At 25.9% G+C, this 21380-nt stretch overlaps 1 protein-coding gene across 1 annotated transcript in view; it reads left to right on the top strand.

Moving 5' to 3' along the window:
* The window catches only part of LOC135931681 (broad substrate specificity ATP-binding cassette transporter ABCG2-like), a 39442-nt gene extending 22095 nt beyond the window's left edge, over positions 1-17347 (top strand). The window contains exons 14-17 of the mRNA XM_065468948.1: positions 4226-4380; positions 16130-16219; positions 16361-16461; positions 17145-17347. Of these exons, the coding sequence (XP_065325020.1) occupies positions 4226-4380; positions 16130-16219; positions 16361-16461; positions 17145-17292 (494 nt within the window). The 3' untranslated portion in view covers positions 17293-17347. The remainder of the gene's footprint in view (positions 1-4225; positions 4381-16129; positions 16220-16360; positions 16462-17144) is intronic.
* The last annotated feature ends 4033 nt before the right edge of the window (positions 17348-21380 follow it).

The following is a 21380-nucleotide window of genomic DNA, read 5'->3' as shown; positions in this document are numbered from 1 at the left end:
TGTATTGAGACGCGGCTCCATCTGAAAAATATATTATTTTTTCTGGTTTAGAATTAAATTTGGCTGTTAAGAAATTAATAAATTTTTTTTGGTAAAGGTGGACTGCACTGGTATTATGGTTTAATGATTCGGATATAATAACAAAATTTATATTTTTTAAATCTTCTCCAGATTTATAATATGCTACAAATGGATGTATAGTGTCCTGCACGTTGTTCCAATGAAATCCCTGAACTTCATCTTATTAAATGAAGGAATAATTTTCAGAATAATCTAGAATTGTTAAAAATTCCCCATCTTTTAATTTTCTTTGGAATTCTTCAAAAATAAACTTTGTTGTTTAGCTATAAACGAGTGACGCAGTAAAATTTGAACTTTTTCTAATAAATAATCGATGAAATCATCAACGGACTTTATAATAGTTTCAAGATTTGTTCTATCCACCGTGATCCATTGTTTAAGTGACATATTCTATACGATTTCTCTGAAACAATTGGTATAATTGTCCCTTAAGAGATTCTATACCAGGGCATTGATCACAATTTGTTAAATAACATTTTGGCTGAGATGGATTACAAATAATTTGCGCCAATAGATAGTTGTAAGAATTTATACAGTAATCTTCTCCTGCTGTAATTTCAGCTATTACATTTGTCATTAATTTCACATTCTGATGAATAGCGCAGACACAAACAGTGTGTGTGCCACTAGCTCCAACTAAATACAGTTTTTTGGTCTAAGTTCGGCAAATTTAGAGAATCCTATTGATATATTTGGGTATTCTTCCTTAAACATCTTGAATATTTCTTTAAGATTATTTAATATAAGTCTTTTTTGAACTGGTTCTTTCTCGCCTTTAACAGATACACAATCTTTTATTCCTGGCATGAGTCGGCTTATTTCATCAGAACTATAAAAATCCTTGACGAGTTTAAATGTTTTTTCGTTTAGTGTCTTTCCTGCCTTATGTTTTGGAAATGAAAGAATTCCACTTTCTTTTACCATCATTTTAGATTTTCTTGCCATGTATGATGTTACGTTGAATTCCTTTTGAATTTTATTTACACTCCATCTTTGAGGCAAAATTGTAAGAATTTGATATTGTTGATTTTTTGATAATTTATCAAAGTTATCCTTTAATATAATAAGAATTTCCTCTTTCATTGGACTATCAATCTCGGAATCAGATATTTCTAAAACCTTAATCTTTATTGCTTTTTCAATCTTTTGAATTTTATTTTTAGGATATTTTTTCTCCATTAAACGTTTTCTTTTAATTGGTGATTCTCCAATATTGTGTAATGTTTCATTAATCGATTCAAAGGCATCCTGATTATGGGTTATTGGGGATATAAATTCTTCGGGAATGTGTGGACCAATTTTACTTAACTGGTATCGGCACGAATTACATATTTTTTGTTGAAGATATAAATGATTATTTATATTAAGCATCCATGGAAGAACTGATCTTAAATTTTTTTTAAAATTTTTATGATTCACTTTATTCAGTGGATTGCAACATTTTATCTTATCTTTTAACGGTTTCATTTAAAAAAATTTATTTATTTTTAAACGACAAGTAAAAATATTTATATGTAAAAGATATGAATCGGTGTTTGTGAAAAAATATTAAAGAAATCAATTTGTATTTTTAGCAACTGTGATTTATCGATTAAATTCGCTAATTAATTTTGCTAATCAGTTTATTTTTAATAATTTTAAGAAAAGATAAAAACAGCTGACTTACTTTTATTAATTTTTTCAGTGTTAAACATATGCTCAAAATTCAAAGACTTTGATCAAAAATTTTATAGAGAATGCTCAAATTTATTTGATACCCAAAATTTTATAACTAGTTTTTTAAAAATCTTTGAAATTTTCTGGTTAATGACAATTTTATAACATTCTTGGTCTTGATGGGTATGACTTAATCTGGAGGGGGGGGGGGTGGGGGGTAGTTGGGTAATTATATGATTTTCGATTTTTCCCTTAATAATTTTCCTGCACTCCTTTAATACTGCTTTTTTGTTCGCATGTTAGTCGGATTTTTTAATTATTTTTAATTTACATTGAAATATTAAAAAAATTATTAAAATTTTTTATCCTGCGAATATCTCAGGGGAATAAGGTTTACAAAGTTATATAATCGAATTTTATGATATATTATACATTAAAATATTTTTAATCAATAAAAAAATAAATTTTAACATATTAAAACTATTATATATAGCGCCATCTATTTTTTTTTAAAGTATAAAAATCGCAATATTTTTTAAAATAAATATCCAGCCATGCTAATTGTTGAAGAAATTATTAAAAAAATAGTAAACGGATAATATTTCTTAAAAAAATTAAAAATCGGAGATCATATACATTTCGAAATATTAATTTCAAGTTTTCAACTGACCATAAGATGACCCATATTTTATAAAAGATTAATTTTGATGTTTTCGCCATAATCATAAATTATTAACTTAGCTATTGATATTAGATTCAATATTTGATCATATTTAGTTTTAAATTAAAAACTAATTATTTGACATCAGTAAAAAGCAAAAAAAGACGTTTTTTGGACCTTTAACCCCGATTATCTCGGCTAATATAGTTGCTAATGCGCTAAAATTTTGTTTATAATCTAATGGGAACATATATAACCAGTCTACAACTTTTTATCGAAATTGAAAGGGGTCGGCCGAAAATTTTGATTTTTTTGTTCATTTGACATGGAATAACCCAAAGGAGAGAACCAATTGAAGAAAAAACTTATTTTATTCAAAGAAATATTCAAATTTTAAAGAAACTCATATTTATTTAAAGAGCTTAGTAAATTTGCAGTTATAAGTCCAATTTTTTAATAAATTTTCTGATGGTGCAGCAACTAAATATAAGAATAATATTCATAAGAAGCCATATTCAACTTGATTTTGAAATCAAAGCGAAATGACATTTCTTTGTACATTATTAAAAGACTAGCAGACAGAGTTACCTTCAGCATCCATATGAGGATTAAATATCAAAGACCTTAGATTTATTAAATTTTTGTAAAGCAAATGTCACTGGAATTAATTACTCAAAGAATATCAAAAAAATTTCTATTCAAAGGACCAGGCCCATTCCTGGAGTACAAAAGTTTTATGCTTTTATGCCTCTTAGGAATAATTAATTTGAAGTTAAATTATATTCATATGGTAAAATTATTTACATTATATAAAAATTAAATTTTGTCTTCAATAAAATTATAAAAAAATTGATTTGTATTTTATAGTTATTTTTATTTGGAGAGAAATTCATCATGTAAATTGACAAAACCCCTCTTCCCTTCTCCCCAATGCTTTTACAGATCTAAAATAACTTTTTTAAATATTAAAATAAAATACTTGATAGCTTAGAATTATATTACAATTAATGATTTATCAAATATTTATTAATAATTACAATTGACTAATGATTAAAATACAATGCTAAATGTGCTTGGTCCAACTTGAAATTTTGCATATTTATTAACTAATCCTATAGCTATATTGTATTAGAGATCTGACGAGCCGAGCCTACTTTTTAAAATCGGGTTCGGGCTGGGTCGGGCCTTATATTTTTGAAGAAGATTCGGGCCGGGTCGGGTTGAGCCTTAGAATTTTTTTAAAATATATCTAAATTTATCAATTTTATGTTGAATTTTTTATGTAAAATAAAAAATATTTGATTTTATTTATAGAAACTAGACGCCATATAACATATATCGTTTAATTTGAGTAATTATAAAAATTAATTTCTATATTTAAATAAATTCGGGACGGTAAATTTTTTCAAAAAAAATTTCCAGCAAAACTTTTTAAAAAATTTCTGGCCGGGCATGAAAAATTAGGCCTGATGCAGATCACTATATTGTATAGCTATTTAAAAAATTTAAGAGAAAAAATAAATGTTTATTTATGATGATTTCCGGTTTTTGACATTTAAATTTTTCAAACAATATTTAACATTATATTATAAAAGTCTACCATATAAAAAAATTTAAATTAGCTTAATAATATCCAAAAATATCTAAAATTAAAGGGAATGAATTTTGCCCAAAATGCCCTATTTTTCGACAATTAGAGGCTCATATCTCAGCCGATGTTTGGAGTTGGGAGGGTGAAATATATAGGAAAATCTGAGGGGGTGGGGTTAAACCGAGTTTTTTGTAAATTTGTCATGGAATTATATGTTGTTCATATATATAACGCAGGTTTAAGAGCCGAAATTTCAGCTTATCTAACATTTATTGTTACCCTGTTTATTGTGTCATCATCATCCAATTCGGTAGCTTATTTTTGCAGCGCCACATTCAAAAATGGGACCATAGCCAATAATTTATGTAGCCTTTTATTCGTATTCATGATGGTAATAAATTATTTAATATTCATTAAAATAATTGTTCATATTATATTGCTTACATTTTATTTCATATGGTAACCCTTTTAACTTCCAATTTTATCACTTTCTTCCAAATTTTAAAAATTTAAGATGTCCTAGTGAAATACATAATTGCGCAATTTTTTTTGCCTCCACGAAAATGTGGCAACTCCATTTTTCACTAAATAAAATTAATTGAATTATTTTAATAAATTAAAAAACTGATATAAAATAAGGTAATCCAAAATTTCATATTAATTAAAATTTAATACGAAATCTATTCCGTAATTATTTCGCTCTGTTTCTATTATTTATATATTATTTTAATACTTTGATCAAAAAAATCGCTAAAATAGCTCGTTAGGACGTAGGCTTACAATGTTTATCAGTTTTAATCTGGGACCTTTGACAAAACGTTGCAGAGCGTCTTGAACAGAACTTTGAGTAAATTTATGGGGCGGAACCGCTACCTCCCCGGAACGCTCCTAAGAATATATTAAAATTATAATATGGAAATAAATGTTTTATTTCAAAATTTTACTTAGTTTTCTTTAAAATATTTATATTGAATTAATGAATAAAATTATAATTTAGTAAAATAAAGTGTAACAAACTTTTAAAAGATAATATTAAATAAAAAAAAATCAAATATGTAATAATATAAAAATCTTATTATAAACGAATAAAATATCACGGCCAACTATTTTTTAATGAGTTCCCCAAAAGAAGCCATGGTAATTTTTATTATCTATTAGTAATTGTTAAATTAAGAGATAAAAAATATATAAATTCGAATTGCTTCAATAATTCATATTAATGATTATAAAGATTAATGAATAAATGTTTTGATATAAAATATATTAAATCATATTTTTCTAGGAACGTTCCATAACGGAACATTGTTTAATTGCGAATTTTTGAGTATCATTGCAATCTAAATATAAATGATAATAAAATAATTAATATAAATTTTACACAATAGCAGAATTCATGGTTTCCTTTATTCATAACTATTAATTATACAATAATAAATTATACAGTAAAAACATTATAAAATTAAAGTTAAAAATAAAAATTAAAAGAACTAAAATAATTAAAAAGATTAAAAATATAAGCAAAAAAATAAAAGTGAATAACTCAATTGTTAAACCTTTAAAGTATGAAATAACTACAATTATCACGCGTTTTCATCTCATTTATATAACAAACATTTTCAAATATATAAAAAAAACTTTAGCCAAAATAAATTATATATAATTAGCTTATAGATAGCCCGTCAAGAATGACAGGGAATCAGAATTTTCTCATTATGGATAAATACATTTTACCTTCATTTGACGATGGATGAATTAGAATAGTCAAATGAGAGGAATAGATTATCCGCATTCATTTCTTCCAAGATTTTTATAAATTTTTAGGAGATAAGGCGAAAATATGGAATAAAAAAAATATGATTTGTGATTTATGATATTTATCAATTCTTTTAACAAATTTTCCACATCCAGACGCAATGGTTTTTGCCTTTTCACTTCGTATAAAATCTATATTCATCTCAAAGAATCATTTAAAGGCTTTTAAAACATTCCTAAATATTCTTTTAAAAAAAGACCTGCCATCATAGATTCGAATCAATTATGGGGGCAAACCTGATTATCTCACAAACACTGTGGTTATCCACTCCATTGCAAAGGTCAAAACCCAGGGTTTCAACTTATTAAGTATACGTATCAATTAGGATTTGGTGTTAAGGGAGAAGGCAAAATAGCTTCACATGCTATTTGTAATATATCCACATCCTCCTCCTAACATGGCTATTATCAAAGTAGACTTTAAAAATACTTTCAATAGCAAATTTCATGAACATTTCACAAATTGTTTTTCCCAAATTTCCTGTTTATTCAAAATTCCTAGAGACATACTGTAACATTAAAACTCTTTTATTCAGCCCACAAGTCATAGATTCTGAAGAACGTTATTTTACCTTGATATTGATTATCTCATCCATTATCTTAAATCAAAATTTGATTTGGATATAAATTTTTGGTAACTTGATGATGGAATAATCTGTGATGCTCTTCCTAAAATATTAACTTTCAATTTCTTGAAGCAATCCAAATCCAAAATCTGTTTCCATGATAACAATATACAAAACCCTCATCTAACAAGATTAAATTTTTTATTGAGTACAGAAATAATAAAAATTAAAAAAATAAGGAAATTAATATAATAAAAAAAAATGTATATTCAAACACGTTCCAAATATTTGTTCATATTGTATGCAATAAGTGTATATGTATATATATATACTTCATTAACATTTATAAGAATAATGAAATTTTGGAATTAACTCTCAGGTTCCATGTCAAATGAACCTAAAAAATGAGATTTTCGGCCGACCCCCTTCGATTTTTTTAAAATTCGGTAATCAAAGAAAGGTTAATGTAGTTAAGAAATAGCCAAAATTTTAGCCTCGTAACATTTATATTTTTGGAGATATTAGGTTCAAAGTGGCAAAAATGACGTATTTTTACCATTATCTGCCTTCATTCAATTAAGCATATCTTAAAAACTACGTAATTGTAAATAACAAATTTAATATCAAAATTACGTACAAAGATTATACTTTTAGATAAAAAAAAAATTTATATTTTTTTTCCAATTTCCGGTCATTTTATTTAATATGCAAGGACTAAAAACGATTTTTTGGAAATAATACGACCTTCAATTTTTTTAAAAAATTTAGTAGACATTACTAACTCTTCCTTTATATTATTGGTCTGGGATGCGGCTATCTTCATTTTCAAAATCGATAAAAATGTTTAGAAAAATATATAAATATTTTCCCGAAAGGGGGCGTCTTTGTATAAAATTATATATTAATCAGTTTTTAATGGTTTTTCTTGAACCATTTGATATAATTTAAAGGATTATTCATCTTGTAAGTGAAAATAACAATAAATGGGGCTTTCATTCAATTATAGAAATTGTCTATCGATAAAAGAAATTCAATTTATTACTTTATTTATAATTTATTATAAAATTTTTGCTCATATAACATCTATTTAATGAATATTAATAAAATATGTCCAACCAAGTTTCGAGTTCTTGATTATATGAAATCTTGTACATTTCATATATGATATAACGTCAAAAATAATATAAAAATTTTCGCTACTCAATTTTTTTGAAATAATTTGATATTTTTAAAATATTACAAATATGAATTTATTATTATTATGAAATTATTATATACAAAATAAAAGTATTATCTTCATAAAATAACCCAAATCAATATAAATATTGGATCGGATTTTCTAAAATCGGCATACCCTTACTTGTAAATAAGAATAACAATAAATGAGTGCAATCAATAAAATAAATTTATGGGCAAATGTGATAATTGACAAGGGCCAACACATTTACGCGATCAAATAGAAGTATTGTTTCGTTCTAAGGACATCAAATTTATAATGTACAAATAATCGCTATCCGTAGATAGAACCACTATTGAAACAATAACCAAGCCAGTAGATGAATTTATCAATGCCTTTTTTGAAAAAATGGAATCTTTATTATCCCATTCTTTTATTTCAACGCAATAATCGTTGTATTAAAACAATCTAAAATTGAACTTATACGAAAGCCAATATTAAAAATCGCATAAAATGTGATTTTTCAGAAAACTATAGCTTTATACTTCAGGATGAAGTACAATTATTATTGGAATAAGGCTTAATCTATTGTTCACCCACCCTTTTGTTATATATTATAAAGATAATTTTGCCAATATTTGTTACCTAAATTATGTAATGAAATCCAAATGTACATTATTTCCAAAAAACATTGGTAAATTTTTTAATTAATAAAATTTGTATGTCAAATAAAATTTTTTATTTTTCCGATGGATCCCCTGCACAGTATAAAAATCGTAAAAAATTTACATATTTACCATGAGATGGATTTAGGGGTACAGGCGGAATGACATTTTTCTGCTACAGCACACGGGAAAAGTGTTTGTGATGGGATTGGTGGCACTGTTAAAAGATTAGCCTCTAGAGCTAGTTTACAAGGCCTTACTCAAAGCTAATTATCACATCATATGAATTGTACGAGTTCGCTAAAGAAAATATTTATGGCATATATTTTGAATATATGACCCAAAATAATTATGATTCCGAAAAACTATTACTCAGGGAAAGGTTTTCAAACTAGACCTATACCTGGAACACAGAAAATTTACACCGAGATTCCAACAGGTCTACATCAATTTAAAAGTAAAATGTATTCCAATTATATAGAAAGCACAGAGTATTTATCATATAATTATGAAAGTATAATTTTTGGAGAAATATCAGGATACATAAGTGTGTTTATGATTCTAATTGGTGGTTAGCTTGTGTTTTAGGGAAAAATTAAAAGCAGGAAGAAATATATATAAAGTTTTACACCCATCCGGACCTTCTGATTCCTTTACATTTCCAACTATAGACGACACTCTTTACAATGTTATATCTTAACATTAGTTTCACCGTAAACTGCTACTGGCCGTAGTTATACATTGTCGTCACAAGAAAGTAAATGCGCTACCGAAAAATTAGAATTTTTTAAAAGTGAGTTATATAACTATAGACGACACTCTTTACTTTCCAAAATGTCATATCTTAACATTAGTTTCACCGTAAACTGCTACTGGCCATAGTTATACATTGTCGCCACTAGAAAGTAAATGTGCTACCGAAAATTAGAATCTTTTAAAAGTGAGTTATATATTAGATTTTTAAATTTATATTATATCAATTGTTTTTAATATTTAGGGTGCCATATATGAAATGTACAAGATTCTGATTCATATATTCAAGAACTATAAACTTGGTTGAATATATTTTATTAAAATTCATTAAATATATGTTAAATGGGCAAAAAAATTTATAATAAATTATAAATAAAGTAATAAATTGAATTTCTTTTATCGATAGACAATTTCTATAATTGAATGAAAGCCCTATTTATTGTTATTTTCACTTACAAGATGAATAATCCTTTAAATTATATCAAATAGTTCAAAAAAACCCAGTAAAAACTGATTAATATATAATTTTATACAAAGACGCCCCCTTTAGAGAAAGTATTTATACACTTTTCTAAAAATTTTTATCTATTTTGGAAATGAAGATCGCCGCGTCCCAGATTAATTTTTTTTATAAATATAAAGGAAGAGTTTATTAATGTCTACTAAATTTTTTTAAAAAATTGAAGGTCGTATTATTTCCAAAAAATCGTTTTTAGTCCTTTTATATTAAATAAAATGACCGAAAATTGGAAAAAAAATAAAAAAAGTAGAATATTTGTACGTAATTTTGTTTAGTGATCTGCATCGGGCCTAATTTTTCAAGTCCGGCCCGGCACGAAATTTTTTTAAAAAAGTTTTGCCGTCCCGGCCCGAACCCGAAATTTTTTTTTAAAAAATTTACCGACCTGGCCCGAATTTATTTAAATATAGAAATAATTTTTATAATTACTCAAAATAAGACATATGTTATATGTCGTTTAATTTCTATAAAAAAATCAAATATTTTTATTTTACATAAAAAATCCAATATAAAATTGATAAATTTAGATATATTTTAAAAAAATTTCAAGGTCCGACCCGACCCAGCCCAAAATTTTTCAAAAATATTAGGCCCGGCCCGGTACGAACCTTAGTTTAAATAGAATTAGGCCCGAAGCCCGTTTGGGCCGGGCCTAACTTTGCAATTTTGATATTAAATTTGTTATTTACAATTACGTAGTTTTTAATATATGCTTAATTGAATGAAGGCAGATAATGGTAAAAATACGTCATTTTTGCCACTTTGAACCCTAATATCTCCAAAAATATAAATCTTACGAGGCTAAAATTTTGGCTATTTCTTAACTACACTAACCTTTCTTTGCTTACCAAATTTTAAAAAATTCGAAGGGGGTCGGCCGAATCGTGGTTGATTTGTCATGGAATTACCCTCTCATCAAAATAAGGTAAATTTTTGATTCACACCTCATATAGGCTTATTTCTGATTTATCCATCATCAAATTAAGGAGAATACCAATTCCTATTCTTGTGGGACATCAGCTAGTAATCATATAAAATGCAACTATTTATTAGATTATGGAAATGGATCCTTCTTTGAGGGTTTTTTATTAACAATGGAAGTCACAAAGCACTCCTTGGTAAATTGTTATCCACAGAGTTTTGAATAAGTTTGCATCTTCTTATGATATGGATCCATTCTTCAGGATGATCTTAAGAAAATATATTTTGATACAGGTACAGGGTTAAGCCATATTTTAATTTTTTTAAATATACCCAGGCTGGGCCTAAAATTTTTAGAGATAACCAGGTCGGGCTATATATATTAAATAGCCATTATTATTTATAAAAATTGAAAATAAATATAATATATTTTAAAAAAATCCGGGCAGGCTGTGCAAATGGTACATACAGGTCTCTTATATACTAATTAGCTTCAATATAAATATATAATTGGAACATATGAATTTTCATTATATTAATTTCATAAAATCTGTAAAAAATTATGTTTATGTTGCCAATAAAAAATTATTCCTAAATGAATTTTTATACATTCATTTGCAATTTAAAACCTAAAAAATTTATTTATTCTTGCTAGATGTAGGTTTTGCCTAACTCAAACCCGCCTATTCTGTGGATAAACTGAAAGATATTGGTTGTAAGTGGAAGGGATAAAAAATATTTTTAAAACAATGTATAGGTGAATTTGAAATATATTTTAGTCAAAATGAGCAACTGACTTCTATTTATTATTAGATATTATTTTTTTTATATATCATAATTTATAAGTTTAAATAAAAAACATTAAAATAATACATAAAGAGCCAAATCAACCAATATAATATTTTTAAATATTGGACAGGCAAGTTAAACAAAATTTTTAAATAAATGAGCAAGCAGGTGCACCAAAACCTGCCATTACGGATCTCTAGTCAGGATGACATCGGATACAGCAGATCTAATGGATTTTACCTCTGCCAAAGAATCCATTTATAAATGATATGCTTCTGCCACTTTTATATTCCCATGCATTTATCACTAGAGGTCTGCAAATGACATAATTTTCAGGCCCATGGGAATTTAGTTAATTCTTGGCCCAATATCAATTTTTTTTTAAGATTGTAACAAAGATATATAATTGTATAATATGCAAATATTTATTAGATTGTGGGAATATTTATAATGGAAGGCCCAAAGCACTCCTTGTACAGTTTTCTCTAGAGTTTTGAGATTTTATTTATCTAAATAAGATTTGTTAAAAATTATACTTTTGAAAAATGAATATTTCTCCTGCACTTAACTTGACATTTTTTGCAGTAGGAAGAAAAATTGGCAAATTAATGAATGACAAAATCATTATTTTCATAATTCATATTTTGTAAAATAATTAGGAGAAAATTCTAATTCCCTATATAAAACCAAATATTTATTTATATAAAGAAATTCATGATTGATAAAATAATGCATAAAAATTGTATGTTCAGAAATTTAAAGATTACATAGATATATAAATTGTATAATGCAAATATTTATTAGATTATGGGAATATTTATAATGGAAGGCAAAGCACTCCTTGTACAATGTTCTCCAGAGTTTTGAGATTTTATTTATCTAAATAAAATTAGTTAAAAATAATACTTTTGAAAAATGAATATTTCGCCTGTAAGAATTCTGTTAATGATAGATACTACCAAATCATCGTAAAGCTTTTCTAAATTTCAACCTAATTTGCTAATTACCGACCATAATTTATTAAAATGTAATAAGACCCTTATTATTTAACATATATTATATCGGAATCACATGGTTGTCCGGCCTCCTATATGTCATCCCCCCAAAGACTAAACCACCAAGTTGGATTTTAAATAAAAATGATCTTTGCTGGGATTCGAACCCAAAGTCATCGGATTTGTAAGCGACGCTCTTGCCGATTAGGCCATCGACATTTTCAAAATTAACGATTTTTTAAATGTATATTATAAATAAATTTGCCCAAATGAAAAATAAACAAAATACAAATACTTGAATTTCTTCAATCCTATCTTCTGTTGCTTGTCAACCCATTAAAAGCTATTAGCTATTTATCTGTAAGTTAATAACCCACCAGATTAACGCTTGCTTTTCAATTTGTTTCTTCTAAACTCCATCTTAAATTCTATTAATAAGTTGTCCTAGTTTTTGCTTGTATCTAACGTTCTCTTGTAATTAATAGCTCTTTATAGCGGTAATTGATTATGATTACTTGTAAACGATTCGATGGATTATAGTCTCTTTTTCAACTTTTGTGTCTTTTACTATCTGTATTTCTTGATAATTTATCCTAGCTAGTCGCTTTTTTCTAACATTCTCCTCTAATAAATGATTAGCGCTTTATCTCGGTAAACGATTGACTATAATTGGCCTGCTATTAACGATTGTTTTCATTAATTCTTGTTCCTATGATCGTCGACTTCCGTATCTTACACAAGTTTCGGTAACAATTGGCGATAATTGGTCAGCGATTAACGATTGCAGCATGAACGTCTTGACCATTTGTTCTATCTAGTCGCTTGTTTCCAACTTTCTCTTATAATTGATTACTTCTTCTAATTCTTGTAACTGTATAAATCTTTTAGACTTCCGGGTCTTCTACGACAGTTTGCACTTGCCAAAATATTGAATTTGTCTTAAGGTCTCAGGTAATCACATCTAATCTACTTCTACCTAAAATAATCTATTTACTCCTTATATTTCTGAAATTTTTTTTTACCTTTTTTTACATTCATTCTCAAATTTAAAATTCCTACTTAATATATCAATAAAATATATAATTATGTCAACTTCATCTTAATGTATAAGGTTATCGCCTCTAATCTAATTCTTCCTTACATAATCTATTAAATTGCTTAATTTCGAAATATTTGCTCACTTTCTCTAAATTAGATCTTAAAATTATAATACATAGTCAAAATAGCTCACTTTTTTCTCTAAATTAGATCTTAAAATTATAATACATAGTCAAAATATACTAAATAAATTATATAATTATGTCAAATTCTACCACCCCTTTACCCCCATTAAGCCTAGATTCATATCTTCATTGAGCCATTTGTATATAGTCGTCCTTTACCTATCAATCCATATCTTTTGTTAACCATGACTAAAGCTGCATTTAAATCTAAAATTCTCTTGAATATCTTGAATCTAAAAATCTTAGTTCTAAATTTTTATCCCAAAATATTTTTTTATTCTTGTGGCATTACGCATTTATTTCATTTTACTAATGAATCCTTGTACTCGCATGTTCTTTTAAGCAACATAAAATATCAATTTCTTTTTTCTCCTTTATGCGGTTCGCATCCATTGTTCAAAAACAACTGTAATAAATATCATTTTTCTTCTTTTTCGTTCACTCTCGTTGTTGAAAAACAAATAATCCTCATAATTCGCACCCGTTGTTAAAAACCAACTTATGTTTATAATCAGTTTTCACCTTAATATATGATTCTCATAATAGCACCATCAATTATGTCTATCATTAATTTTACAACACAAAATTATGATTCTGATAATTCTAACACCACTTGTTAAAAAACAAATCAATTATATTTCTAACCCACTTTTTTATTTCACAATTATATATCACTATTTTACACTCAAATTCTTCTTTTTTTTAAACCTTTTAAATTCTAATATTTTTTTTCAATTTTACACGTTTGTAACTAGTTTTATTTTAATTAAATATCAAAATCTTTTTCTTTTTCTCTTCCGAACTATTTCATATCCATATATCATTATTCAAAAAAATAACTTTCTTCATTCTGCTTGGATCTTTTATCTACAAGCTCTAGGGTAATTTTTGAATTTCTATTTTCTTATATCTAAAACCTCATTAAACAATTTAAAATAGCCTTTATCATTTCTTCTTTAGTATTTCCATATTTTTCGCTTGTTTTTCTTTCTGGTATTATTAGAATAATGTTGCATAATTGACCTCAAATCTTATTAATGATTCAAATAAAATTCCGATCTCTAATTGAGCTCGTTTGCGGCCTGAATTTTCTAATGATGAAAGGCGTTTCTCTTTACGAATTTGGTTAATCAACAACCTAATATTTTACGAAATATTATGAACTTATGCGTATCTTATTCACATTCATATCATTGAGGCTGTTTTATCTCTCGCAACCCTTAAAATTAAAGTTAAACGTAAATCTTTAATAAGAATGTAATTACAACATCAACATATTATCTAACAATCTTATTCTCCGAATTTTTTAAATTATCGTATCTTTATGCAAACTATTTGTATTCGAGTCTTTAATTTAATCTTCGCATATTTTCAATTATAATATATTTTTACAAATAAATTTATTTAATCTCAATTTATGTTCCTTTTTCTTTATCATAGTTATCTCCAGTGATCATTTTTAATAACTTATAATAATTTCTAAAATCTAAATTATCTTATAGTCTAAGTTAGATTTAGTTGGAAGTTTACTTATAACTTTTGTTAATTTCATAAATTATCATCTTTAAATAACTATAACACAGCTATAAATGATACCTTTATAATCCTCTTTTTTTCAATTTATTATATTCCTACACCATTTTGAATCTTTATCTAACAATTTTTAAAAATATAGTCTGAGAAAATGAGCTACTATAAAATAATTTCCTTCTTTTTCAACCTACGTCTTCAAAATTTGATTTATATAACTCTAAATATTTTTCTTACCCAATTATTTTTGGAATTTTTGCATTAGAATGCAGTTTGACAACACTCCTTGTTCCCATGTGACCATTGCTTGGCATTAGACTGAAATTTTCTGAATTGCCCCCAGAACGCATTCTTCCTTTGACACCACTGTTGAATTGCGAATTTTTGAGTATCATTGCAATCTAAATAAAAATGATGATAAAATAATTAATATGAAATTTAACACAATAACAGAATTTATGGCTTCCTTTATTCATAACTATTAATTATACAATAATAAATTATAAAGCAAAAACATTATAAAATTAAAGTTAAAAATAAAAATTAAAAGAACTAAAATAATTAAAAAGATTAAAAATTATAAGCAAAAAAATAAAAGTGAATAACTCAATTGTTAAACCCTTAAGGTATAAAATATCTACAATTATTACGCGTTTTCATCACATTTACATAACAAACATTTAGAAATATATAAAAAAAACTTTAACCAAAATAAATTCTATTTGTAAATTATATATAATACATCAACACAAAATAATCCAATCTATATCATTTACATATTTAGTGATTTAGTGTTGTTAAATGGCTCGATTTGAGCCGATTTTTAAAAACGGCTAATTCAAGATTTTAGCCAGAAAAATTTTGCCAAAGCTTTGAGATTTCGCTAATAGATGTCCATACCTTTGTGCCATCTATGAGAAAAATCTTCAGGCTTACGTTATTTTCTTTTAGATAAATTGAGTTAGCCGTTTTTAAAAATCGGCTCAAATAGAGCCGTTTAAAAACATTATAAATATTTCTAGATATCACAATAATATTTTAACTAGAACGGAACAGGAAGGCAAAAATGCTTTTGTTCCGGGTCCCTGGTTAAAATATTATGAATTTCTAATCCCTTGCAAAATATTATAAGCATTTTATACTGTATTAATAATATAACATTATATCTATTTATTATAAAAAATACAAGGTATTTGGTGGTTTTTTCGTCAATATAAGAAGCATATCTCCAGTTATAATGTGGCTTAAATATTGTAGCATATTTTTGTACGCTAATCATGTAAGTAAATTTATAAGTCATTTAGATAAAATTTTCATTCAGTATCTCTCAATTTAAGAATATACATTTATTATTATAATTATTCATATGGAAAATATAAATTATTTATTTATTACATTTAAAACCAATATATAATATCAGGCTTTCCTCACAAATGAACTAAAAGACCAGATATTTTGCGACGATCTAGTAATGGAAACAAACATGAATACATCATTGACACCTGATAATAATAATCATTGGTATTATAATACATTATGAAGTTATTGATTGAAAAGAAAATGAATCGATAATATTATTTTTAATACGAAGATGATATTTCATAGTAGCCAAGCCATTTAAAGCTCTAGTCTTTATATAATACTAAATTTTAGACAAAATATTACTAGTAATTATATAGTTATTTTTTAATAACTTACTTTATATAAAATTGAAAGCAACTCGTTATTTGTTACAATTATGTGCCCTACAAGCAGACCTGCGTTAGGCCCGAAACCGAGCTTGGACCTACCATTATATTTTTTTAAATTGGAGCCAGGAATTTTCAAAAAAAATAAACTTTTCTTTTATCACAATAAATGAAAATTATAATTTCTTTGGTAATAAATAAAGCAATTCGCGATTTTTACTTCATTTTACTATTTTAACAATGTGTTTAATATATATTTTTCAAAAAAAATTAGGGTCCGGGTCTAAAATCAAAATCTGGGTTCAAAGCTTAAAAATAAATTTAAAAAAAAAGACATTGCAAATAAAATAAAGAACAACGATGATCATGGGTCGGTTTTTTTAAAATACCTGTCCGATCCGATTTAAGAGCAGTAAGTATCGGCTACAATTCGATTCGATATTTAATATTGACCATCCATAAATTTAATATTAATAAAATTATCATTAGTCTTTTTAAAATAATATAAATATTCAGTATAACCGGTAATTCATATCTAATCAACCAAGGCATACCATTTAAAAATGATTGGGATTTTTGGCAAAATCATGTTGCATTAGTGACAATTACTCTTATCTTTTGGATATTAAGTTATATTCAACTAAGAAGAATGAAAAGAAATTGACCGGTCTTATTAAATCTTAAAAAACTATAATATTTTAATAAAATTGTTATATTCTATTTTAAAATTATATTTATTAGAAATTTTTGCAATTATTTATAAAAAAAAATTTTTAATTTATAATTTTTTTATAATACTTTCCTACATTTTAATATTTTATTTAAACTTTTCCCCATCTATTATTCACGGAAATAAATTATAGTAGAATATTTTAATGCTAAAATTATATTTATAAAAATAATCACAATTATTTATAGATATTTAAAAAGGAGATATTATATTAATTGTTATATAATTTATATTTTATATAATCTCTTCATTCTTATTATTTTTTTAATACTAATTTACGGCCTGCACTTCGCCTAATTATATCAAAATACAAATTTTAAAATTAATTTTTATCATTTTATTTTCGTTTATTTTTATAATTACCGTGCATTCACAGTTAGCGCGAAGTATCCAATATTATAATAATTTTAATTCATTTTCGTGTAATTCGCCGCAATTAATGTAAATCGATATTTTTTTTAAAAAAAAATATTTCACTCTTTTGAATTTATAAATATTTTGGTAAAATTTATTGTCCAAGTCCATAAAACTAAAAGTATGAATTAATAATAAATAAAAATATCATAATTCACATTTATTTAAACAAATTTATTTTGTAAATTATTTTTTAAAGATTCAAGAATTAGAGGTTATAGTTATCTATTTATTTTTTTAAACTCTTAATTCCAAATTATATAAAAATAAATTATATAATGTTTGATAGATTTTAATATGATTTTATTTATTAATAGATTTTATGCATAATTTGATTTATAAAACGAATTATGAGAATAATGCGTTATTCGATTCATATTCTTTTATACTCCTTTTCTAACTTAAAAAATTACCTCCTATTTTAAAAATTAAATTTACTGAATTTTTCATTATAAAACATTATTTATATACTAGATAAAGGTAGGACTAGATATGCAAATATCCCAAGAAAACGAAATTCGAGGTAATTTAATTATAGGGGTATCAATGAAAAATTCTTACAAATAAGATTTTTGTGTCTATATCATAATTTTATAACTTTATAAATATTTTATTTGTTTATTATATTCAGAGTTGGGCAGGTCCTCCGGAAAAAGAATATAGATACAGATTCTTTATAAAAAAAATGAATCTTAGATACAGATACTCGTATCTTTTTCAAAATATCAAAAAGATAAACACCTGTCTTAGAGCTCCCCAGTCTCCCATAAATTTATATAAAATACGTTATTTCTCTATTAAAGGAAAATGGAAAGAGCTGTAAACTCGATATTCACGAGGTATATTTAAAATTCGATTTACTTAAATTAGACATTATGTGAATCCCCAAATTTAAAGAGCATGTTCTAAAGTAGTTTTTAAAATAATTATACTGTAATATTCATAACATTCTATATTTAAAACTAGAAGAAAACTAGAGGCATCACTAGTCTTTAAAATCCCAGGGGGCTCAAAAAATTTTTTAAAATTAATTTCAAAATTACCTTTTTTGAGGGGGTTCTTTAAATATTTCAGGGGGCTTCGAGCCCTCTAATGACGCTACTGATGAAAAGAATGATTCAAACGATGACGATGTGAAGGATCATATGAAATATTAATTGCTACATTCAGTTAAAGGATTCAATTTTTGATGTGATAATGATATGCAAATTTATAACCTCATTTATTAAGCTAAACAGAGATCTATAACTTATAATAATTTTAATTAAAAATTTGTTAATAAAATTCAAAAAATATTTTTTTTATATGTTATAGATCTTTTTAGGCTAGAAATATATTAAAAATTTATTTAATTAATTGGTATCTCATATTCCGATATTTTTTGATTTTAGAAATTACACTGTTTAGATGTCTGATTGTTGAAAAATATATGAAATTATCGCAACAATAAATTATCAGAACTGTTTATTACTAAAACTAATAAGTTATAATGCTAAAAACTGTAGAAAAAATTGATTGTTATTTTAAAAACGAATTGGGTTACCTCTACTTCTTATGATAAATTTAAATATTATTGTAAAAAAATGCGTTAGTAAGATATGGAATAATATCTCAAATGATACTACATTTATTTTTAAGTCTATATGCATCCTGTGAATGTGAAAATAACAGATTATAGTTCCTGTGAATTGAGGAGACGGATTAATATATTCTATATTTAAATATTTTTGATTTGCTACATTACATGGTGAGGGTATGTTTGTTTAAATTTATTTAGATTATTTTGTTTCAGATCTCTTATTTGGCTTCAATTTGTTAGCTTGGGTTTGGAATGATTTATTTTGTTTGCCTCCATTTTTGTTACGCTTTATTTATTTCACTCTGGTTTCTTTGACAGCGTTTTGTTTCTCTTCGTAATGTTTTTTAGCGATTTGTTTCACTTCATTCTGTTATGCTTTGTTTTGTCTCACAGAGTATAATTACTCCTTTATTCTGATTTTGTTAGTCTAACAAAACCAATGCTGACTAAGCCAGGCGTGACAAATCAAAGTCTGATTACGCCATCTGATAAAGTAAAATCTAACAAATTCTAGCCTAGCATGGCCTACCTAAACTAGGGCCAAACAAAACCAGGCTAAGGAAAACAAACCCGATTCAAATTAAGTAGTACCTAGCCGAAAGCCTTCAAGCCTGAAGTAATTCGAATAAAGCAGAGACAACCAAAACTAAGAGGATGTACTTCTGAGATTAAGCTAATGGTTTATAAGCCTTTCTAGGAATTAAGAAATAAAGTTTGACTCTTGTAGGTTCTATCTATCTTTTCTATTTTGAGGTATCTGACAGGGGCGTCGCTAGCCTTTACAATCTCAAGGGGCTCAACTAAAAAATATTTATGGGGGAGGGGGCTTCGCCCCTATGCCTCCCAATTTGCGGGCCTTCGGCCAGCTTTTGCTCGGCCTTCCGTCGGGTTTTATATAAATATATTTTTTAAATTTGTTAACTGAACAATTATTCTGAATTTTAATTTTCTCATTTATTATATTTTGCATACAAAATAAACTGCTATATAAATAATTTAAACAATACAAGACATTTCTAAAAATAAAATTTTTTAATACAAAATCTATTTATTACAGTATAAAATATTTTCGATTGCTGATATAAAAAAAATTTGCGTCTAAAGAATTACAAGTGATAAAAAAGATTAATTAATTCATACATATGCCTCAATTGATAATAGTTTTTAAAAACCACATAATGCAATAATATAATTCTTAGCAACTTACATTGACAAAAGGTTATCAAACTAATATAACTCTCTGTTACCATTTTACACATTTATAGAATGGACTAATAAGGAAAAATTTATAGGCCTAAACCAAATCAGCAATTCTTGAAGAAGAGAGTATAAACGAACAATCCAAATCATAAAACTATTAAGTGGTTAGAGCTACCTTTAGATGACATGATGGTAGCTAGAAGTAGTCGAGAAAATTATTGTGAGATATTAAATTTCTAAAAGATTATCATCCATTTTAAATGATATATAAACGACTACACAGTTGACCATTATTGTTTATCTAAAATATGCTCTCAGCCGTTATAGTAATAATCTTAAATTACATAGCAACACAAATAATAGATGCTGGTTAATTTGCAGTAATAGTCATGGCACTCACGTTGTAAACTAGTATCAGAATTTATTATGTTGGATAAATTGATAAAATAAAAACAATAAAAATCTTTGGAAGAAATAATTATGCAAATATATTGAAGCCTTGAGTTATTTACATGGCAAGGATGCCATATCAGAAATGAAACATTTTTGAACTATAAAATAAGGACCAGAATGATATGATGAAACAATTAAGATTTAATATATTGTCGCACCACCTCTAGTTGGTATATTATATCTTAAAATAATCGTAGTTTGTAAAAATATCAAAAATATACTTGTATTAAACATTTAACTCAAAACTGTTTTTTGAAAAAGAAAAAAATAGCTTTCCTAACGTAAAAAAGAAATCAACATCTATTGTACGTGATACGTGATAAAAGCGTTTTCGCCCTCTGGTTGAGGATACAACAGAGCTATGCTAGATTTTCCT

This window comes from Gordionus sp. m RMFG-2023, chromosome 1 (assembly GCF_954871325.1).
Source record: "Gordionus sp. m RMFG-2023 chromosome 1, tfGorSpeb1-WG-v2, whole genome shotgun sequence".
In the NCBI taxonomy this organism is placed as follows: domain Eukaryota; kingdom Metazoa; phylum Nematomorpha; class Gordioida; order Chordodea; family Parachordodidae; genus Gordionus; species Gordionus sp. m RMFG-2023.
The sequence above is the reverse complement of the archived record's forward strand: the minus strand, read 5'-3'. Positions and strand labels throughout refer to the sequence as shown.